General features: G+C 40.0%; 2 protein-coding genes and 1 non-coding gene across 8 annotated transcripts in view; 1 reads left to right on the forward strand and 2 right to left on the reverse strand.

Moving 5' to 3' along the window:
• Spire1 (spire type actin nucleation factor 1) overlaps positions 1 to 5366 on the reverse strand; it is a 106396-nt gene extending 101030 nt beyond the window's left edge. Inside the window, exon 1 of one of the 4 annotated variants that reach the window (XM_051201079.1) lies at positions 4879 to 5366. In XM_051201079.1, coding sequence (XP_051057036.1) covers positions 4879 to 5161 — 283 coding nt within the window. In that variant the 5' untranslated portion in view covers positions 5162 to 5366. The remainder of the gene's footprint in view (positions 1 to 4878) is intronic. The other 3 variants (XM_051201080.1, XM_051201081.1, XM_051201083.1) reach the window with 3 other exon arrangements.
• Positions 5367 to 8117: 2751 nt separating this feature from the next.
• Positions 8118 to 24084, reverse strand: part of Cep76 (centrosomal protein 76) — a 29639-nt gene continuing 13672 nt past the window's right edge. For 2 of the 3 annotated variants that reach the window (XM_051200868.1, XM_051200866.1), the window contains exons 8-12: positions 21887 to 22075; positions 19514 to 19680; positions 18130 to 18463; positions 13624 to 13841; positions 11709 to 12985 (exon numbers count right to left, since the gene is read on the reverse strand). In XM_051200868.1, the coding sequence (XP_051056825.1) occupies positions 12847 to 12985; positions 13624 to 13841; positions 18130 to 18463; positions 19514 to 19680; positions 21887 to 22075 (1047 nt within the window). In that variant the 3' untranslated portion in view covers positions 11709 to 12846. Of the gene's footprint in view, positions 8342 to 11708; positions 12986 to 13623; positions 13842 to 18129; positions 18464 to 19513; positions 19681 to 21886; positions 22076 to 24084 lie in introns of those variants that run through there. The other variant, XM_051200867.1, reaches the window with a different exon arrangement.
• LOC127234324 (U6 spliceosomal RNA) lies at positions 22416 to 22520 on the forward strand. Its single transcript, XR_007835566.1, has one exon. It is a non-coding gene; the product is annotated as a U6 spliceosomal RNA (small nuclear RNA).

The following is a 24084-nucleotide window of genomic DNA, read 5'->3' on the forward strand; positions in this document are numbered from 1 at the left end:
TGTGAACCTTACTGAGAAGCCTGATCATACCCTCTTTTCACATCCCAAACAAAGCCTGAATGTTTCCTATACCAAAACCATCCTCAAGGGATCCCCTCATTTGGATGCACACAGCCTTCATTGTTACCCCCAGGAAAATCTATCTTGCTACCACCCTTCAGGTTATTTCAAATCAAGATGGGCCACAATTCTTAAAATGCTCTTTATACATCTAAAACTAAAGGTATATCAAAATTTGGAAGCAAAGTGAAATAACTGACCCTGTTTAATGGGTATTTAAATTCTGAAAGGCCGGCAGGACCATGCAGTAGTCTCTTCTCTAAAATGATACTATTAATGTTTCTTTGTGACATCTGAGACAAATAAACATTTTAACCTCACAAAGAGCTAGGCTATTACCTAAATTTCACCAGTTGCAACTCTTTACTTCTTTCATTTTTAGAATAACTCAGCAAAATAAAATTCTGCTTATTGCTGGACATTATTTCCACACAAACATCAAACAGATTAAAAAGATAAACAGAAACTACATAGGCAAAGGGGGAAAAATAAACCTGGGGTTTTTTAAACTATCTCATACAAACCAACTACTTATATTACAGTAAGATAAATACACAAAAAAATAGTTACTGGAATGCTTGAAATAAAACTGGGGTTTCTGTTACTGCTGTTGACAAGGTTTTTCTCTTCCTTTGAGATTACAATGAACACGGTCACAGCACAAGTCAGAAGTAGGATAGGGAATGCTCTACTGTACTCAGCCCAAACTAAATCAGAAAAGCCTGGAGGTGCTCTTTCCCTTGAGGAGATCCAAGGGAGGAATACTGGTAGGCAAGACCAACTACACTCCTTCATTCAACTCAACAGCAGCATGAACAGTGGTAGGTAAAAGATTCTGACTTAAGGCTAACAGCCATCATCCTGGGCATTACCCAACAACTGCTACCAACACTTCTCAGCCAGGACCACTTTGTATGGTGGAGTTGACAATGTCTGGATATTTTTTTTTAATTAAACATTTTTCTTAAATTCATTTATTTTATGTGTGTGAATATTTTGCTGGCATGCATATGTATGCACTGTGGTGTGTGTGTGTGTGTGTGTGTGTGTGTGTGTGTGTGTGTGTGTGTGTGTGTGTGTGTGGTGTCCTTGGAGGTCAGGAAAGGGTATCAGATCCCCTGGAACTGGAGTTGTAGATGTTGCTGAGCCCCCATGTAGGTGGTGGGAATAGAACCCAGGTCCTCTACAAGAACAAATGCTCAAAATTACTGAGCCATCTCTCCAGTCCCTGGTCCAAAGACTGCCTAGCATCTAGAGTTCTTTAATGCCAAACATCCTGGCAAATGCCTTTAATCCTAGCACTTGGGAGATAAAGGCATGAGAATCTTGGTGAGTTCAAGGCCAGCATGGTCTATATAGAGAGTTTCAGGACAGTCACAGCTACACAGAGACCTTTTCTCAAAAGAAGTAAATCAGGACTGGAGAGATAGCTCAGTGGTTAAAAGCACAGGCTGCTCTTTCAGAGGACTTGGGTTCAATTCTCAGCACCCACCTGGCAGTTCAGACTGTCTGTAACTTGAGCTCCAGGAGTTCTTACCCCTTCACACATGCAGGCAAAACACCAAGGCAGACAAAATAAAAATAAGTCATTAAAAAATGTATATTTTATTGTCACCATAGTAAAAAAAATGGGGGGGGTATTGTCACCCAGTTGTAGAGTCCTGAGACACTGCAAAGAGAAATGTAGCACACAAGACAACCCACAACAGGGAATTAATTGGCCCAAAATGTCAATGGTGTTGAGATTAGGAAACATCTGTCCTAGACATCTGCCCCAACTTTTAATGAAGAGTTAAGTGGCTAGACAAAAGACACTGTGGTGGTGTGAGAAGACCACAACATCGAGAAAGACTGAATCTGTTAATCATTTTACATATTACCAAATACAATGTCCAATTTAAAAATAAGAGAGAGAGAGAGAGAGAGAGAGAGAGAGAGAGGGAGAGAGATACTGACTCCCCACAGCATCCTGGACACTGGAAGACTGGGGACTTTCCTGATGTTATTCAGCTCTGAAGGGGAGGAGCCAAACAAAATATGTCACTTCACAAAACTTAGCCCTGGGTGTGAGTCACAGAGTTTACCAGTTTGACTTTAAACACATCACCGGAATTCTCTAAACCTCTACTTGGAAAATAAATGAACTGGGATGACAAGGCTGGAATCCCAGCCTTGGCTATTCAAGGTGAGTTACAGATTGAGTTAGAAAATGAGCCCTGAAGATTATGGTGGCTCAAGCCTTTAATCCCAGCAGAGGCAGGCAAATCTCTTGTGAGTTCAAGGCCACCCAGGGCTACAAAAGAAGACTCTGTACCAAAAAAAAAAAAAACAAAAAAAAAAAAAAAAACAAAAAAAACAAAAAACAAAAAACAAACAAACAAAAAAAAAAAAAACTAAAAACAAAAAACACACACAGTGTTTTTATTACTGCCCAGCCTGATTCCCCTTGAAGTATACTGGATAAACCTGTTTCATTTTTAAAAAACACAAAATAAAACAAAAATGCTTGGGCTGGAGAGATGGCTCGGCAGTTAAGAGCACAGACAGTTCTTCTACAGCAAATAGGTTTGATTCCCTGCACCCACATGGCAGCTCACAACTGTCTGTAACTCCAGGTCCAAGGGATGTGGCACCCTCACACAGACATACATGTGCAGGCAAGATATCAATGTACATAAATAAATAAATCTTAAAAAAAAAAAAAAAGACATAGAAATTTACCCAAACTATTAATCACTTGGGTTTTCTTCCTGAGGAAGAGTCTAAGGCAGGTAACCAATAGGCATTAGTAATCACTTATTAAAAACAAGAGTTAAAGATGGGCATGATGGCATACATCAGTAATCCCAGCACTTGGGAAGTTGTAGACAAGATCTAGAGTTCAAAGCCAGCCTCTCTTCCATGGGATTTTTGAGACATACCCAGGCTACAGGAGACCCTGTCTTAACAAAAATCAAGATTAAATGTTTAAAGAAATGTATTTTCCACAACCAGGGACCTACTCTAATCCTAGGAGGAAATAAATGAATATAACAACATTTGAAGACGGATAAGCTTTAATATTTTTAATCAAAAACTTTTTTCATATAATTTGTTTATTCTTTTCTTTCCCTTTTTTTCATTCCTAACTATTTTAACAACAGGTCCTGAGATGCTCCAGATTATCAACTACTCTGATTAGGTTCTTCCTTTATCTGGTAGCAGAGATGAACTGGAATAGGAGAAAGCAGATGATTATAAATAAATCCCTTACAAAGTAGGATGTGGTGGCCTGTGCCAATGATCCTAGAGTTCAAGAACAGCTTCCGCTGGAGTACAGGAGACTTGGTCCCCCAAAAAATGTAAAAATAAAATAGAGGGCCAGTGAGATGGCAAAGTGCTAACCTCACAAACCTGGCCATCCAAGTTTGACCTCCTGAACCCATTTAAAGGTTAGAGAACAGGTGCCACAATGTTGTCCTCTGACCTGCACATGTATGGTGGCAAGTGTCCCCGCACTCAACCATGCACTCAATAATAAAATTTTGAAAGTTAGTCTTTAAAAACCCATTATAGTTTCTGGGAAACATTTATTTACTGTTCTCTATGAAGTGTATTATAGGCATATCGATAATGCAAAAACTCATCCATTGCAGAATTCCAACAGGAGTTACAAGATATCGCCCCCAAAGAATCTATCAGTCAAAACACGTGTGGGATCCAGTTTCCTCAACAATACTTGATACACCATACAGCCAGGCCTGTTCTTTCAATACAACCAAAGACTCTTCTCAAGTGAGGTCGCACACACTCTTTCTTCTTCAAATAGTTCGGAACCAAGACAGAGACTCGTTGTTTTGAGAAAATTATCTTTTTCTGGTATCTTATAAATAAACTACAACTGAAATTGTAATCTGCTAAGGCCATGTCTAAAATCAAACAACAGATCAAATAAATGTTTGAAGAGGTAAGAAAAAAATCATTTAAAAACCAGCTTTAAATATCATTCAAGGTACACGTGTATCAAAACATCACGCGGTATTCTGAAAATAGAGCAACACCGAGGTTTTGAATACATCACAAGGCTGGCTTTAAATTAATTAATATAACTATACTTACTTTAACTAAAACAATGAGAGAACATTCTGGTAGGACTGAATTTAGAAAAGGGTTTTCACCAAACGTCATCTTACAGACTATTCTAATTACAATTTCCACCTTAAGCATTTTGACACTTTCCATCAACTTTCTAAAGATGAAGATGGATTGTTTTGCTATGTTTTTAACAGACTTGCTTCTCAAAGAATGAATTAGATAAAACCGGATAGGGGAAACCTATTACCAGTCTTACCATCAATAAAGCATGTGAGTAAGCTCCTGGTTATGTGTCACTGTTTAGGTGACAAGTCATGAAGAATGTACGCGTACTAACTAAAGGCAATTTTATCTAAACACCCTTTTTTAAAAAATAAGCCTGTACTGTACTTTTTTATCACAGCACATTTTCACACTCAGTACCCACAGTCATCATTTATTCTATCCCTTTGCAAAACAGAATTCTCGGGGCTCGGCGGCTTCCCTGGCATTCCCAAGGACCAGTGACAAATTAAAAAAAAAAAAAAAAAAAAAAATGCTACGAGGACATTGCTCCTTCTCAAAGACGTAATCTTCCTGACCGGACCTCCCACGAGCCTCTCTTCTGAGCCCTCTCCCCCAAGCGCAGCCACCGGTAAACGGCCGAGGCCGGCGGACACGCACACAGCGTCCCCGGAGCCCGGGTCCCGCAGCCCCGCCCGCCCGCCCGCCCGTTCGCGGCCACCCGCCGGCCGGCGACCTCACCGGAGACGGGGGGCGGCTCTCCCTCTTCGCCCGCGGCGGGCGCCAGGGTGACGGCGCCGTCCCTCCAGACGCGGATCTGCGCGGCCGAGCGCACGCGGCGGTGGGGCTGGCGGCGGGCGGCGCGCAGGGAGCCGCAGCACTGGAAGCACACGGCCCACGCCTGCTCCTCGTTGATGGGCTGGTTGTAGAGCCGCAGGATCTCCTCCAGGCTCAGCGCGTCCCGGCAGTCCCCCGTCGCGCCCAGCTGCGGCCCCTCGCCGCCCGGGCTGGAGGGCTGCGCCATGGGGCCGACGTCGCTGCGCGGCCGGCGCTCGCCTGCCGCGTCTCCTCAGCGCCCGAGCATCCTCTCCGCGAGCCGCCGCCTCCGCCTCCGCATCCCCGGGCCGCCGCCGCCCAGGCCGGCCGCGCGCCGCCGCGGGGACTAGGCGGGGACGCCGCGGCGCTCGGCGCTGGCCAGCACGCCGCCGGCCGGTAGCGCGGCGATGGCGTCCGCTCGCCCCGCCCCACCCCACCCCGGCCCCGCCCCTTCTCGCTTCGCTCTGGGGGCAGCGCGACCGAGCGCTGCGCGAGGCCCGCGGGCGTCGTCCCCGGTGTGAATGACGCGCGGCCGAGCGTTGAGCACCGCCTGCAGGCGTCGCCCCCGGAGTGAGTGACGTGCGGCGAGGGGCTACGGCTTGGCCGGGCCGGGGCTGAGTTCCGTGGGGTCTGTGCGCGCGAACTGTGCTGGCCTCCCGCCGCCAAGTCGCTGTCACCGGGTTCGTCTCCCCTCGGCTCGCTGTAGCCTATTTAAGAACTCGAATTCAGTCTGGGGCGAATTGCTAAAGGGAAATGGTCATGTAAATCGCCCTCGCCTCTGGCTGTCCAGGGCCTCCCCGCTTTGGCCTGGTCGTCGCCATTTCTCCTGACCACTCGGCACATACTGTCCCTTGCACGTTTGCAAAAATGAATTTTTAGATATATTTGTATATGCATTTATTTTGAAACCGTCTTCCCGGGTAACCCAGACTGGCCTTGAACTGGCTATTCTTCAGCCTTGGCTTCCTGAGTGAGATTGCAAGGTTTACTCCATCATGTCTGGCTACTTCTCGGGTTTCTTGTGTCTGGGGATTCTCTCCACCCACATTCATTGAGAAAAGCGACCTTGGGCTAGCCTTCCTGAGGTAGTCTCCAGTAACCACGATTATCTTAGCCCAGTTAACCCAGTCTGTCGTTTGGTGTCAGAGACAAAACTAAGGGCAAACTATCCATAGAACCATAGGGACTCCCCTGGACCCATTTAAGTGTGAAATAATTCTTAAACAAAATGTCCATCCATTGGTTGGTTTTAATACGTTCCATCCAGGCTAGTCTTCGAAATCCCTAGAGTTGTAGCATCAACCAAGTAAGAAAGTCATGGTAGGTACTATTTTGTGTAGACTGTGGGAAACTGCACGCTACAGTTAATCTTATACTAGAAATCATAATGGTTTGGTAATGTATGAAATGCAGTGGGAATTGAAAGAAAACAAAGTCGTTAAAGGCAAGAAATGGAGAGGCGATGAGGAGTAAAGCTCCGTGGGCACCTTTTGTTTTCACTTCAAGTAGGATCACTTAATTATTAGTTCATAATCTCAAATGTAAAAAAGCAGAATTTAGGAACTATTGAGATGACTCAGCAGGTGAAGAACTTTGCTCCCAAGCCTGGTAGACCAAAAAGATGGAGAGAACCCACCCCACAGTTGGTCTCTGAACTCAGTGTGCATGTGCACATACATAATACACACAAAAAAAAAACTGTATAAAAAAATTAACGCAGCATTTGTGTCACAAAGCTGACAAAAAGACATTTCTCATTCCTTGTGAGACTAATACGTTGTAATACTAGAATTACTATATTAATATTATATAATGACATACTAATATGCTAACATTCCAAAATGTTGCTATTTTAAAAGCCTGGATTGTGTGGCTTTTGAAAATAGACCTTAAAATTCTAACAAAGCAGGGAAACCAATGGGCCACTTTTATGGACACCATCACCATCTTCTGGCCTTATGGAGTACTGCTACCCATTGCACCGGCTCAAAACTTGTTCAATGGATAATTAAAGGAGTCCATAAGTCATTCACTCAAATAGGGAGGGCAGTAAATAAACATTTAAATAACTATAACAATGGGGGAAGGAGAAGAAAGGTAAAAGCAAAAAATTCCTTAAAATCCACATTTTAGAATTTTAAAAATTATTTTAATTGTATAGGTGTTTTGACTGTATATATGTCTGTGTGAGGGTGTTGGATCATGGACTTTCAGACAGTTGTGAGCTGCCATGTGGGTGCTGGAAGTTAAACCCAGGTCCTCTGGAAGAACAGTCAGTGCTCTAAACCACTGAGCCATCTCTTGAGCCCACAGAATTATTTTATTGGCCCAGTCTAGCTTCTAATTCTCTCTGTAGTCAAGGCTAAGTCTTGACTGTGTACTCATGCGTGATTTATGCAGGGTCAAACCCAGGGTTCCTGTATACAACTTAGCTCTACCCACAAACCCCATATTGAATACTTTTAAGTTTTAAAAGCTGATTTGCAACCCTAGGATTGTTTTCATTTCCTGAGTAATAATTTTTAAAATGTAAACATTTTGAAGGGAAAATAACCATGAATCACTGGAAGATTAAATACAAAGAGATGTTTGAGGATTTTTTTTTAGGTACAAATTCTGAATATAAAGTAAATGTTCTGCCTTTTGTGAGCATACATGTAATTAAGTTGAAGCAAGGTGACAGCTAGAACATTGTTTGACATTCCTTTTCTACACAGAATAAGTAGGAGGAGAAACCCTTAAAATCATGTCCATATTCTAGTATTTATCAACTTAGGTTGTAGCAGAACATTGGATATTTTCTGTACAGAGATTTTCATTATCTTTTGCAGTTTTGATGAGCCCCTCATTCACCATCATGAGATTCTCTTTCAAGGGACTGCTAACTGCTAAGGGGATGCCATGATATGGAGCCCCTGTAATTTGTCATGGCAGCTGCCATTATGGACAGCTTTCTGCATCTTATTTTTTAACTCAATTTCAAAAGATCCAAATACCTTTATGTTTGGTTTGTCTCATTCTAGTTACCATCATTGATTTTTTTTTTAATTTGGGTTTCTAAAAGTGACTTTATATACTTAAAATGTCCAAACAATCCAAGTATTTACGATATTGTGTCAGGTGATCCGTAAAAGAAAATGGCATGTGTAACACAGAATATGATCTTAACTTTCCTTGATTTTCTTATGTTTATTTTAAAAATAGGATTCTTGAGAGCTTTTCTTATATTTACTTATCATTTTTGTAGAATAAATGTACTTCATGCTTGACACTCTGGACACGATGCAGGCTGATCTGCTCCAAGGCTTTTGGGAAGCACGGCCCTATCTGTACAGCCCAAGCTTATCCCAGACATGCCCAGACAAACGTTCCTAAGAGGCACATTCACCTAGAAAAGCACACCGAAAGGGAAAAAATACAACAGTGGGTTTTTTGGGTTTTTTTTTCCAACTTGTAACCTCAATTTCCAATGTCAACCATTATATTCCATACATTGTATATTGTAGTGACTTTTAATGCTTTCTTTCCCCAGTTATAAAAATTTAAGGGGGAGTAATAACTTCCTGTCTTACAAGAGGGACTAGACAGTCACAGGACAAAATGTAGGGTTAGTAAGTGAAAGGTTGGGAGTACAGTCCAGGCCTCCTGACCAGCTCTTCCTCTGGGACTGGCACTCATCCCTATCAAGTCTAAGACAATAGAAGACCAATTTGATTGTTTAAACTTAGTATTTTAAAATACTAACTGAAATCCTGAAATGAGGCCATCCTCCCTTGATTAGATTTGTAAATTGGCCTTTAGGGTTGATCACCACAGTCATCTCCCCTAGTGACTGACTCCCACATGATCATCTTGGTCCCATCCCTACAAAACAATTATAAATTATCATAAAGGCTAACTTACAGTTTAAAACTAGTATCTTGGGCTGGAGAAGATACAGCTCAGGGTTGCTATTGCAGAGGACCTAAATTTAATCCCCAGTATCTACACCTCTGGCTTCTACATGCATGTGTACATATGTGCACACACATAAATGTACATATACAGACACACAAAAAAATACACATACAGATACACAAGTACAAGTACTAACCAAATGATTGGGCTCTCCTATTAATACTTTAGAAGATAAATGTACCATTTAAATAATTGGGTTTATTTTTGTTTTGTTTTTAGATAGTCTCATTCTGTAACTCAGACATACCTGAAATTTGTGTAGCAAGTTCAAGGTAACAACTCTCCTTTCTCAACCTTTGGAGCACTGTGATTACACATATGAGCCACACCACATCTGACTAATCTGACTATAGATATATTCTCAAGCCTGGCATAGTAGCACATACTTTAATCCCAGGCAAACGCAAGCCAATCTCAGTGAATTCAAGGTCAGGCTAGTCTAACAGCTAGGGCTACATAGAGAAACCCTGTCTTAAAAAAAAAAAAGGAGACATATTCTCAAAATAATTAATGTTGGAATAGTTTTTACAAAGCACCTGGGGCTGAGGAGATGGATGGAGGTGGGGTTGAGGATACTTGTCACATTACAGAACATTCATTTAATATAAAATAAAGGCAATAGTGAAGGCAAAGAAGAAAGGGGGTGCGGGAGAAAAAACAAGTAGAGCATGGTGGTGCACATATGTAATCCCAGCACTGGGGAAGCCGATAGCAGGATCTCAAATTTGAGAGCAATCTGGGCTGCATAGCAACATTCTATCTTGAGGAAGGAGATATCACAGTGGGGCTCACAAGACACAAGGACACCAAAAACTTCAAAACAAATAGTAGTAAAGGTAGAATACAAAACAGGCATTAGACAAAAATAAAAAGTAAAATGGCAGACCTAAGTACAACTACATCAATAATGATGAATGTAATGTATAATAATGAATGTGTATATATTTTTCTTAAAGTTAAATGGGAATTTAATTCTAGCACTTGGGAGACTGAGGCAGGAGGATTGGCTTGAGTTTGAGGTCAGCAACAGTCACATAAAAAGACCCTTCTCAAAAGCTCCAAAAGAGCTGGGTGTTGGTGGTGGAGTCAGAGGCAGGTGGATCTCTGTGAGTTCCAGAACAGCCAGGGCTACACACAGAAACACTATCTTGAAAAACAAACAAAACAAAAAGACCCACAGGAACATACTGATGGTTGGTATCACAGATCTGAGATCACCACCTAGGAGGCAAGCCTACAGGCACACCTGTGAGGGGTTAAGAAGACCCACCCTAGTTGAAGGTGGCACCTTGCCCTGGGCTTGGATCCTTCTGTTTCTAGACTGTGGATGCAATGTGACCCAATGCTTAAAACTCTACCATGACTGAAGTGCAACCTCTAACTAGAGCCAAAATAAGTCCTTTCTCCCTTAAGTTGATTTTGTCTTGGCACTTTATCACAGGGACAGGAAAGGTAACTAAGGCACAACACAAAAAATTAGCACAAGAATTCTACTGCTCAATGAATTAACTGTATAACCATTTTTTAAAAATGTGCATTGGGTATTTTGCCTGACTGTCTGTGAAATAGTGTAAGGGTGACAGGTTCCCTGGAACTGGAGTTACAGTTTTGAGCTGCCAAGTGGGTGCTAGGAATTGAAACCAGGTCCTCTGGAAGAGCAGTCAGTACAGACTCTATTAAGTGTATAAATCTATTTTAGAATTTATAGCAAAGCATGCTAACTGACTGGTAGGGGCACATGCCTTTAATGCTATGATTAAAGGCATAGGCAGGTGGATCGATTGAGTTTCAGGACAGCCAGAGTTATAACACAGGGAAACCCTGTCTCAAAAAAAAAAAAAAAAAAAAAAAAGACAGCCTGGTCTACAGATAAAGTCCCAGGACAGCCAGGGCTATTTCATAGAGAAACCCTGTCTATTTGTTTTAGTATTAGTGGGTAGTAGAATAGCAAAGAGTATTGAAAATAGCTTTACTTAGTCATTCGTGGTATATGCCTTCAATCCATGTACTCAGGAGGTAGAACCAGGTGGCTCTCAAGTTCAAGGTTCTGTGATTTCAAGGACAACCTGGTCTACAAAGTGAGTTCTTGGACAGCCAGGGCTGTTACACAGAGAAACCCTGTCTCAAAAAACAAATAAAACAAACAAACAAACAAAAAAAGCCCACTGAAATACATGTGTTAATATACAGGAAGGCAAGAGGTCCAACCCAATGATAAAACAGCTTTGATCCTAATATATACAGCTTCTGTATATGTGCTTCATAGTTTGTCTCAAAAGTTGAAAATTAAAAGCAGTTTTCTGTTGATGACTTTATGTGTAATTCTGGTAACAGATTAATTCTCTAAAGCCATGTCAGTCAGAAGAAAATGAAGGGGAAATACTTTTAGACTTCTAAAAACCAGTAAAGCCATTTTTTAAGTTTTAAGATATCTTTAGGTGATTTTTGTTTGTTTTGTTTTTCAAGACAGAGTTTCTCTGTACAGCCCTGGCTGTCCTGGAACTAGCTCTATAGTCCAGGCTGGACCTGGAACTCACAGAGATCTGCCTGTCTCTGCCTCCCGAGTGCTGGCACAGCCTGGCACAGTGTCTTTAGATTTTAATTTCAAAAAATTAGTTTTAGGCCAGTGAGATGGCTCAGCAGGTAAAAGAACTTACTTGCTGCTAAGTCTAATGACCTGAGCTTAGTCTCCAGCATGAAAGACAACACCCACTCCTGGAAGCTGTCCTGATTTCCACCTATTCTGTGACACCCACACCCACACGAAGTCAATATTAAAAAAAAAGTCAGACACCCAAAAATAAATAAATAAAGTCATTTTATTTGCAACAGTAGGTAATGAAAAGAATAAATAATTTGAATAGTGAACTAGCATACACTTATTTCTTAAGACAACCAATGGATAAAGCAACTAAATTAAGAAATTGCACACAGAGGCAGGCAAATCTCTGTGAGTTCCAGGCCAGCCAGGGTTACATAGCAAGATACTGCAGGTGAGCTTAGTGGTAGTGTCTGTCTAGCATGTAGGAAGCCCTGGATTTCTAGTATCACAAAAACAAAACAGCCTTCTGCACAGAATAGACAGTCAAACTTAACAAATTTATCATTAGCTCCTCACAGAAAGTCAGATCACTGTAGGTTTTAATGCTTACCCCTTAGAACTTAGAACAATTGTATATAATAAGAAGTTTAATAAATATTTTCTAAAGTGCTCAATTCATTTTAATAATATCCATAAATTATTTATACTCCCACATATGCATGTGAGGTTTGTTAATAATATTTATGCTTTTCTGATGCTTTTTTTTTTGTTTTGTTTTTTCTTTTTGAGACAGGTTCTTAGTGTATAGCCCTGACTGACCTGGACCTTGCTATGCAGACCAGGCTGGTGTTTCATGAAGATTAAAGACCTGTGTCACCACACTTGGTTCTTTTTCCTATTCTTACATCAAAGTTCTCACATAAATTTCTGGAAAGCCTGAAATATCCCTAGTGTCATCAGTAAACCACAAAAATGATAATTCAGCAAAATATATTTTCATCTATGTAATAAATAAACTACTACAAAGTTAACTTCTAATCTGTGTAAAATTTTTCATTTATGAAAAATAATGGCCATTTCGATTTAACTATGGTTTAAATCACTAGACAAATCTCTTTACTTATTAATGTAAACAGATCTTATATTCACAGTTAAACTACTGAGTCCCTCTAAAGAATGTACCATTTATTTTATACACTTACTTTATACTAAATTCAATACAAATTTTTATCCTTAATTTTTAAGTTACATACATGATATTTTAAAACATACCCAGTCAGATCTATACAAAGCAATGACATCCAAAGTCAGAGGCTGAATTTAAATAAAGAAACATTCACACAGCTAGTAATATACAATTTCTAATAAAACAAAGGAGTAATTCTCAGGTAGTCCTATAATACTGAGCGATATTTACAAGCAAACATGATCCAAACAGCACATGCAGATTCAGGATAGGTAAACACTCGAACACGAACTGCCAGTCGCACCTGGTCTCCACGACAACAGATTATTTCTTCACAAAAAGGAGACCTATATAAAAAGAAACGTATTGGGAAAAGTCACTGTATGTGTGTTGTCATTCCTAGCAATTATCATAATAATTGGTTTTCTAGATTTTAAGATTTATTTACTATGTATACAGTGTTCTATTTGCGTGTGTGTGTGTGTGTGTGTGTGTGTGTGTGTGTGTGCGCACCAGAAGAGGGCACTAGATCTCATTATAGATGGTTGTGAGCCATGTGATTGCTGGGAATTGAACACAGGACCTCTAGAAGGGTAGTCAATATTCAACCTCTGAGCCATCTCTCCAGCCCAATTTTGTTTGTTTGTTTTCTGTTTATTTGTTTTGTTTTTTCTTCCCAGTCAGGGTTTCCCTGTAGCTTTGGAGGCTGTCTTGGAACTCACTCTATAGACCACCTCGAGCTCAGAGAGATCTGACTGCCTCTGTCTCCCAGTGCTGGGATTAAAAGGCATGTACCACCACTTCCTTGTTTTTTTATTTTTCAAGACAGGGTTTCTCTGTGTAGCTCTGGCTGTCCTGGAGTCTCACTTTGTAGACCAGGCTGGCTGTGAACTCAGAGGCTGCCTCTATTGCCTGAGTGCTGGGATTAATGGCATGCCTGGCTGAATTCATAAATTTCTTCATTATGAATCCATAAAACCCTTACCGAAGACAAGTGGCAAATGCACGCCTTGCATTTCTATACACAAAATGTATTGGGAACCCTTTAAATGTGTGGCCATCAGGCACAGCCCTCCTTATGGCATCTTGAAATTCTTCGTTGCCTGCAGATATGCTTGTTGTTCTCTCAAATTCATACGAAGCCAATGCTGGTGATAAAAGATAGGAGAGCTGGTCTTCCCAAACAGTAGTGAGGCCGAGGTCCTACAGTAATTAAAAAAGTGAAATACATTACTTTAAAAACCAATTACATAAAAATGTACTTCCTATTGCTTTGTTTTGTTTTTTTTCCAAACCAAGAGTTTCTCTGTGTAGCCCTGGCTTCCCTGCAACTACTGTAGACAGGTTGGCCTCAAACTGCCTGCCTTTCCCTCCCAAGTGATGGGTTAAAGTTGCGCACCAACACTGCCCAGCTGTATGTTTTGTTTTTTGGCAATGTCTCTGAACATGGTCTTGAGCGCACAGAATTTACAATCCTATTGCTTTAGCCTTTGAGTTCTAGGATTATAGGCATGCACTACTATTCCTAGCTAACTGTTAATTGTATGCCAAGAAAAAATTTATTTTTGTTGCTTTGAGACAGGGTCTCATATAGTCCAGATGGTCTCAACTAGATGTGATGCTGAGTATGTCCTTGATTTTCCAGTCTTCATTGCCAAAATACTGGGATTACAGGCATGTGCCACCACACCCAACTCAAGATATGTATGTGTCGGAAGCTAACTGTGTAGTCCTAGCTAGCCTTTAACAATGGCCTCCATCTTGCAGTGATTCCCCTGCTAATTCCTCCTGAGAGCCAGAATTGCAGACATGTGCCGCCATACCTGCAATGATGAGATTGGTGTTTGATTTTAGATAGGTTCTTACCATGTAGCCCTGACTGGCCTGAAACTCAAGAGATTTGCCTGGTTTTGCCTCCCAAGCTTTCAAGACTTTTTTTTTTTTTTTAAAGTTATGGTCTCTTCTATGTAGCCCTAGCTGTCCTAGAACTTACTATGTAGACCAGTCTGGCCTCCAGGGATCTGACTACCTAAGGCTCCCAAGTGCTAGGATAAAAGGTGTGTCATCATGTTGAAGAATTTTTCTAAGCTCTCATAATTTCTCATTTCCTATTAATTTTCCTACAGATGAACAGTAATAAAAACAAGAGGAAGCTATTACGTTCTATTTCTTAGAAATAACTAAAAAAATCACTGAATACAATGATTTTACTAGCACGTATAAGGCTCGAAACTACACAATAACTACCAACTAGATAGGATACACAGAATCATCCTGATATGGAAGATATAACATTAATAAATTTTAAGATTATATTCAAATTGTTTGATAAAGCATGGAGGGTGCAATCCCCAGCACTATATGAAACTAGATGTGAAGGTGCACACATGTACATGTAATCACAGCACACATGTAGTAGACTCAGGAGGATCAGAAGTTCAGTCTCGGTTACATATAAGGTTTGAGGCTAGCCTAGGATATGAGAGCCTTGCCCCTCAAAAAGTTTAGTAAGACAATCTGCATAAACTCTCTTGCAATAGGGGATAAAGCCAATAAATCCACTGAATAAACGAAGCTCAAGTATTTCCTAAACAGTTATTCTAAAAGGCACTGTTTTTCACACTGTAAGAAATTAAAAGGTAAAGAGAGGGCTGGAAAGTTGGCCAGCCAGCCATTAAGAGCATGTGTTCTCTTGCAGAGAAGCTAAGGTTCAATTCCCAGCACCTACCTGGCAGCTCACAACCATCTGTAACTCAAGTTCCAAGGGATCAGAAGCCCTCTTCTGAACTTAGTGGACACTATGCATACACAGTCATACAAGCAGGCAAATATTCATTCACATAAAACAATAAATAAATCTAGAGAACAAATTAAAAAAAAAAGACAACATGCCTCCTACCAGCTGTCAGGATACTTACACACATTTCTATGGATTTTCAAGACAACTATGATTTCATCTGTAAACACAAGTGAACTACTGATATAAAGATAAACTGAGTAAAAACCTTAAGGTACAAATATCAAAAATTTCTTAAAATTCTGAATATTTTCATTGTGTTATTACTGACCATGACCATTTCCTACTATCCACTCAGGGTTCTAGCTGTTATAGGAGTCTCAAAAGCCTGTATCCACTTAACCCTTTCTCTGCCAGTCCCCTGAAGGGTCATAGGCACTACTGACTTTTGGCTAATGACACCAATTTCAGCTACAAAAGTCAATGGAAAATGATGCCCTCATTCTTACTTTAATTTATATTTCCCCGAGTATTAACAGGTGCTAATTAGCTATGCAAATTTTCACATAAAAAACCAGAACACCATGGTAAAACCACAGGACTATGTTAAAAAATAAGCTTATAGTATAAAATGTTGTCTCCATCTGTAATATTACCAGGCAACAGGAGAGGAGGAGAAAGCAAGGAGGGACTTTCATCCCAGCTGTGTAATTAAGTAGTCTCTCCACCAGCTCCATGCTGGAAACATGTAAATGCTTCATGGGCTGATGAGCAAGGATATTCCAAGGCCAAGGCTAGCATTGACTGGGAGCCCAAGAATATAATGAATCAGTTTGCCTTTGACAGCTTTAGGAAAATAAGGGCAATTTCTCCAAGAAGTAGGTTCTAAAAAGCACCAGAGGTAAACTAGAAATAAATCTTTTCTAGAAATTTTAGATTTCAGTCCCTTGTTGGCTATGAATTACAAGTAACACATTAAGTCTTCAGTCTCCTAACAGTTTCTTTTGATAAATGTCAAGTTTGGGAAGTGTGTGTGTGTGTGTGTGTGTGTGTGTGTGTGTGTGTGTGTGTTGCTAGGGACTTTGTATATGCTAAACAAACACTCTACCATAGGACTACAATCCCAGCTTAAGATAAATTCTTAAAATATGCTAACCTCACTAGCCATGGTGGTGCACTGGAGCAAGAGGCAGGCTCTCTGAGTTCAAGGATAGCTTGGTCTACATAGTAAAAGTTCCAGGCCAGCCAGAGCCACAAAGTGAGTGTCTGTCTCAAGGAAAAAAAAAGTAAAACATGTTAATTTCTTCATTTTAATTAGTGCACCTTGTTTTTGACATCCTTATGAAGGAACTCTACATGGCTAATAACAAGACATTTGATTCTACTATTAAAGGAAAGCAAATTAAATCTAGAATGAGGGATATAATTGTGTGTGTGGGGGGGAAGGACAGGGCTAGAGAGATCACTTAGTAGTTAAAACTATTTGTGGTTCTTGTAGAAGTCTGAGTTTTAATTCCTAGCACAGACAAGGCAGTTTACAACCACCTGTTAACTCTGATGGGAAACCGATGCCCTCTTTTGACCTCTGCAAGCATGAAGCACACATCTGGTATATATACATAAATGACGGCAAAAACATTTTCAGATAAAACAAAGTCAATAAATCTTAAAAAACAAACAAGCATGGGGGGGCATGGGGGGGGAACAAGAGGAAATTAACAAAACTGTTTTAAATGGATTTGGTAAACTGAATACAACATTTCATGAAGAGGAAATCCAGTGACAGTCAACCACAGTCTGATTGAAGAATGTGAACAAATCTGTAATTCTTCAATCCAAGAGGAAGTAATAACTTCGGGTTTATCAGACTTAGGAATTCTTTAGAAACATTTACTTTTATTTATGTGTATGTACATGTGTTTGTGTATGCCATGTATATAGGGGTACCTGAGTAACTAGAAGAATATGTCAGATTCCCTAGAAATGGAGCTGTGAGCTACTGGATATTGGTGCTAGGATATGAACCTGGGTCCTCTGGAATAGCAAGGAGTGTTTTTTAGCCACTGCTCTATCTTTCCAGCCCAGATTTGGCAATTTTTAAGTTTGACAACTATGCCCCATGATTTCCACCACTATAATCTTCATAAAGGCAGAGCCTAAAATAATGACTTACTACTGATATTGAACACACATAATGAAAAATTTGGGCTGGACAGATAGTTCAGTGGTTAAAAGCACTTGTTACTCTTGCAGAGGAGCTAAGTCCAATTCCCAGTAACCACATGTCATAACTGTCTGTAAATCCAGTCCCAGGGGATCCAAAAAATCACTTCTGACTTTCATGGGCACCAGGCATACAAGTGCCACACACATATACCTACAAACAAAATACTCATACACATAAAATAATTCTAGCCAGGCATGGTGACACATGCCTTAATCCCAGTACTTGGAAGGCAGAGGCAGATGGACCTCTGTGAGTTCTAGGACAGCTAAAGCTGTAACACAGAGAAACCTTGCCTCACAAAAACAAAGCCAGGCAATGGCAGTGCAGGCTTCAGGAGACAGAGGCAGGAGGATCTTAGTGAGTTCCAGGCCAGCCTGGTCTACAGAGCGAGTTCCAGGACAGCCAAAGCTCCACAGAGAAACCTTGTCTCAAAAAGCCAAAAGAAAAATAATAATTCTAAAAGAAAAATTAGAAAACAAATTAAACAAAAGGGAATATGAAGTTACAGAGATTTTCTTTTTAGTTACCTTTCTGTGTTCTGACACCAGAAGCCTCAGCTGCATTTCAATCTCATTGCTTGTGGCTGAGGCATCAATGGAGGACGCACATAGAGGTGGGAAGGGAGGGAGAGATGTGGTGGCTCCTGGAGCACACACAGACTTAATTGCTTCTTCACTCATGGGTTTCCACTTGGACTCATCATTCAAATCAAATATGCAGGTTTCTACTGCATCTGAGGGTTGACAGTTGCCCAGGAACATCTGATGATTGAAAACACAACCAATTGTTCGATAGGGGTACAATGGTTTGGGCTGTTCAGCAAGTGGAGGTCCATCAGGATTGGTGGGCTTGTGGATGTACCTAAAAGACATTATACAATGAGAATTTTAAAACTATAAAGGCAGTTATCTTACTAAGGAAAAAAAAAAAAAAAAAAAAAAAACTAAACAAAGCTGTAATTAATTGCCAAGATTCATTTGGCCTTTGTTTTTATTCTCTGTATCTTCACAATCTGATTACTTTATGTGTTTTCTCACTGCCCCATAATTGTGTATGAGGAGGCCAGAAGTTGATATTGCATGGGTGTTTCCATAGCCATCCATCCATCCATCCATCCATCCATCCATCCATCCATCCATCCATCCATCTATCCACCCACCGACCCACCCACTTGTTTAAAGATGGGGTACTTCCCTGAAACCAGAGCTCACAGTTCTGAAAAGACTAGCCAGTCACTGAATCCCCAGGATCCTCTGTCTCCCCACCCAACAGCTCTGGGGATTACAGCAAATGTTCACACTCGGCTTTTACATGAATTCTGAAGATCTGATCTCATGCTTGCATAGCAAGCACTCCACTGAGATATCTCCTCAGCCAAATTACATTGCCTTGTCTACAGAGTACACATTAAAAAAAAAAAAACAACTTTATGGCTCCCTGAGTTCAAGGCCAGTCTGGTCAACAGAGTTCTAGAATAGTTAAGGTTACACAGAGAAACCCTGTCTCCAAAAAAATCATAAACATGTACTTTTGAGTACCATCTACACAAATAAAATTTCTGTATAATTTCAGATGGCTCGGTGGATAAAGATGCTTGCTGTCAAGCCTCCTGACCTGAGTTTGCACTTTAGGACCCACATGGTGGAAGGAATTATTAGTTCTGCAAGCTGTCTTCTAACCCCCAATACACTAAATAAACAAACAAATAAGTGCATGGCCTTGGGTTTGATCCCCACTCCAACTATACCTGCATTTTAATTTCTAAAAGCTTCACTATTATCATGTAAGATGCATATTGTGAATACACACATACTATGGCAACACAAGTGGAAGTCAGAGGACAACTGTTTGGACTCAACTCACTGGCCCTAGACCTGCATTTCATTATCCTTGTTGACTTAGTTGACTAACCTGTGCCCTGTTAAACTCTCCCAAAATGTGATGGTCCCATCAGTCCCACAAGTCATAACCCATGCGTGAGGTGCCCCCTTTGCCTTGGTCCCAACACAGACAAAAGCCTCCAATCCATATCCAAGAAGAAGGCTGCACAGCAGGTTGGCATGGTCTTCACAATCACCCTAGAAGGAAGGTGAAGTCAAGAAAGATTAGTATTTATAGCTCAATTAAATAACTAAACAAAACAACTATAAAAAGTTTCAAATTTTACCAGTAGTCCAGTGTTAATCTGAAACAAGGAGAAAATATGCTAATGTGAAAGGAATGGCGTCTTGAGCTCTCTGACACTCTCTCCTTTTAATTCATTATGTGAACTTTAACAGATTTGATACTGGCTTAGTGAGCTTTGCTTCATTAAATCTATCTTGAAATAAACTGTGTTTATGAGATGTAAGAATCCATCTAAGCATGTTTAGTGTTTTGCTTTAGTCATGAAGGCACATGAACCAAGTAACATTAGGACATAAAATTCATTTGAAAGTTTTTGTAAAGTTTAACTTTTTTATGAGTTGCAACTGAAGTTTTTTTCTTTTGGATACATACTAAATTTAGAAACCTTTTAAGGTGTGTAGAAAGCATTCATTGGTTGAGTTGGTTGAGTTTGTTTTGGGGTTTGGCAGTAAGGCACACATCTTTAATCCTAACACTCAGGGTCAGAGGCAGGTGGATCTCTTGTGAATTTGAGGCCAGCTTGGTCTATAGAGCAAGTTCCAGACCAGCCAGGACTAGACAGAGAGACCTTGTCTCAAAAATACCACAAAATAAAGAATAAACAAAACCAAAAACCTAACCTTTCCAATTGGCAAATCAACCTGTCACTCAAATGTTTCTTCTGCTATATGAACTGTCCTTTGTGATTGTAAACTCTATACAACCATGAACAAAATTAGTACAAAACAACAGCAGATGAAAGAAACATGCTTTTCCAGTTTCACTTGACAGTTAATGTTAAAAACAGTCTAACTTGCTCACTATATTAGCAACATTTTTAGTGTTTGGAAGATTAGGTATTGTTCTATACTCTAAGTCAAATTATTGAAACCATTAAAAGTTTATTATCAGGAGCTGAAGAGAGAGTTCAGCAGATAAGAGCAGTGGCTGCTATTCCAGAGGACCTGGGTTTCCCAGCACCTACAAGGTGGCTCACAATCCTAACTTCACTTCCAGGGGATTTAATGCCCTTTTCTGGCCTCTGTAAGTACTGCATACATGTCATGCACAAAAACACACACACTCAAAACACCAATATACAAGCCAGGCATTAGTGGTGCATGCCTTTAGGTCTCAGCACTTGGGAGGCAGAGGCAGGCAGATCTTTGTGAGTTTAAGGCCAGCCTGGTCTATAGAGCTAGTTCCAGGACAGGCTCCAAAGCAATACAGAGAAACCCTGTCTCAAAACACAAACAAAACAAAACAAAAACCCACCAATATACATAAAGCTTAATAACAAATTTATACAAGTTATTAAATATAATTCTGTTTAAAAATAAGAAAAAATCATTACCATGAAATCCAATAATTATTCTCATAATTATTCTGTTTAAAGATTTTTGTTCTTTTGTTTTTTGTTTTTTTGAGACAGGGTTTCTCTCTGTAACCCTGACTGAGCTGGAACTCACTCTGTAGACCAGGCTGGCTAAGAACTCACAGAGATCTGCCTGCTTCTGCTTCCTGAGTATTTGGATTAAAGACCAGCACCAACACCACCACCCACCCAAGATTTTAGTTCTTTTTTGAGATACAGTCTCACTATGTTATTTATGTAGCCGTGGCTTGACCTGGAGCTCATTATGTACATCACGCTGGCCTCATAGTCACAGAGAACCCCCTGCCTCTGCTTTGTGAACCACCACATCCAGCTATTGTGTTTTTGAGACAAGATCTCACTATATAAAGCACAGGCTGGCCTGGGGTTTTCTGTTGTCCAGACTGGCCTCCCAAGTGCTGGAATTACATGCATGAGACAACACATTCAGCAATATAACTTTGTTTCTGACAAGTAAGCCTCAGTCTTTATGAGAACAAAATTCTATTAAATAAGAAATTACATACAGGGGAACATGGGAGGATGGGAGGCAAAAGTAACAAGGATCAATATGTAAAATAAGAAAAAATATTAATAAAAAATTTTTTAAAATGAAATTACATAAAAAAATAAAGATGGTAAGTGTTAAGTGCTGATATGTAAATGTTACAGATAATAGTAAGAATTGTCTGTTCAAGTTGATAACACATATATTTTCAAGGAAACTCTCTTAAGTATGCTATGAGTTATGAGTTAAAAATGTATGATCATGAATACTACTATGTGTTATATGTATTTGATACCTTGTTCCTACAAAGAAAAGCCAGCAGAGTACACCACTGTTCCTGTTTTCCACCTCCTCCGATAACAGGGGCTCGTTCGTAACCAAGGACGTTAACAAATCTTGCTGCTTGCCTCGGAGTATCCAGAAGCCGTCCAGCTCGAAGAGGCTTAACATAGGAACAGACTGGTCTATTTATCCCATTCTCATCCTAGAGAAAGGAGGGGAAAACATCTGCAACATCAAGTTAATCAATCCTAAATGTCACATCTTCTATTAGTCTGTAGATAATTCTGGACACCATTTATTGAGTGCTTGCATCTAGTACTAGGCTACCAAGGGCTGACTAACATCTTTTAAATTCTTTAAAGGTTGGGCTGAAGAGGTAGCTCAGAGGTTAAGAGTACTGGCTGGTCTTCCAGAAGTCCCGAGTTCAATTCCCAGCAACCACATGGTGGCTCACAACCATCTATAATGAGATTCGGTCCCCTCTTCCGGCATGTAGGCATAATATTGTATACATAATAAATAAATCTTTAAAAAAAATTCTTGTGCTCTTCGGTAGCACATATACTAAAATTGGGACGATGCAGAGAAGATTAGCATGGCCCCTGCGCAAGGATGACACGCAAATTCGTGAAGTGTTTCATATTTAAAAAAAAAATTCTTATAAGGTCTATTTAATTCTCATTTCATAAGTGAAATAAACTATAGCTCTTATATAATGGAGCCAAGAATTTTTTTTTGTTTCTCAAAACAGGGTTTTTCTGTGTAGCCCTGGCTGTACTGGAACCTACTCTGTAGAACAGGCTGGCCTCAAACTCAGAGATGACCTGCCTCTGTCTCCTGAGTACTGTCAAAGGCATTCACTGGAGCCAGAATTTTTAAAACCTAACCTGTCTGACTCCAAAGCTGGTAGGAGGTAAGAGCTGTTGACAAAGGGTCAACAGATAGACAAGGGAAAGGCAGAGCATCTAAATCTATGCTGAAGTAAACTTTCATATTATCACACAGAAGTTTATGTCCAGACAAAATATTTTTAACTGATTGATGATAGTCAATTGAAAGTAGAATTTGAAAAATATTTTAGAAAAATGTCATACATTCTATATGCAAGATGAATCTTTTGATTTTGGGGATTTTTTTGTTTTGTTTTGTTTGTTTGTTTTTTGTCTTGGCTTGATTGTTTTGTTTTGTTTTTTGAGATAGGATCTCAGCTGGCCTGGAACTATGTAGAGTTAGCTAGCCTTGAACTCATATATCTGTCTGCTTCTGCCTCTCAAGTATTAGGAGTAAAGGTATGTGCTACCACACCCTGAAAAGGATACATGTTATCAAGTGTGCTGAATGACTACTAAGAATACAAAGCTCTCTGACAATTGCCCTCTACCATGTTTTTAGAATTGGTATTAAATAAGTCTACATTTTTCTAAACATTGTGGTTAGTAACATTGCAATGTGAAGGTGCCACTTATGATTAAATCTCTAAAGATGATGCAAAATGCTCTGATGGAATAAAACCTAACGCAGACAATAGAAGCACTACTGCTCAACTTTTAGAACCACTGATGCATTTCTACACAACACTTCTCCAATACAATCCCATACCTTAGCAAGGATAACACTATGTATATTTAGAAGTAATTTTTCTCCTTCCCACTAATTCTAATTTAGGACTCTTATTCCCAAGCTCCCCCATCTAGAAATGAAGCCACTGCAAGTTTCTCCCAATGATTAGGGAGTGTAGTATATAAATAAATGAATGCATACATCTGAGACACTTAGACCCTAACACTGTCCAGAAACTGAACATACATAAACTATTTGATCTATTCCTCAGAAGCTATACCTATATACTAAGTAGAAACTATACTTTAAATTTTGATCTCTAGACTAGTAATATGTAGCATGTAGTATTTCTTGATGTTGAGCAGACACAGCTCTAGTGTGTCACCTGATCGCAAAGGTAAACAACTGATATCCCTTAGTGTATTATGTTGCTAAGCCACAACAAGGCAGGTCAGCTTTATTAATGGCACTTTAACCTAATGACATGTTCATAAACATGAAACTGCATCCTGAATCAAGGTGCATCTGTAGCTGAAATTGTGCAATTAAACATCCCTAGTCATTGATTTAGAAATATTGGTTATACACAATTAATGCATATTGTTTTCCTCTTTGTTTTGTAAAAACTAACAAATACAATGTTCAGAGCCC

This window comes from Phodopus roborovskii, unplaced genomic scaffold (genome assembly GCF_943737965.1).
Source record: "Phodopus roborovskii unplaced genomic scaffold, PHOROB, whole genome shotgun sequence".
In the NCBI taxonomy this organism is placed as follows: Eukaryota; Metazoa; Chordata; class Mammalia; order Rodentia; family Cricetidae; genus Phodopus; species Phodopus roborovskii.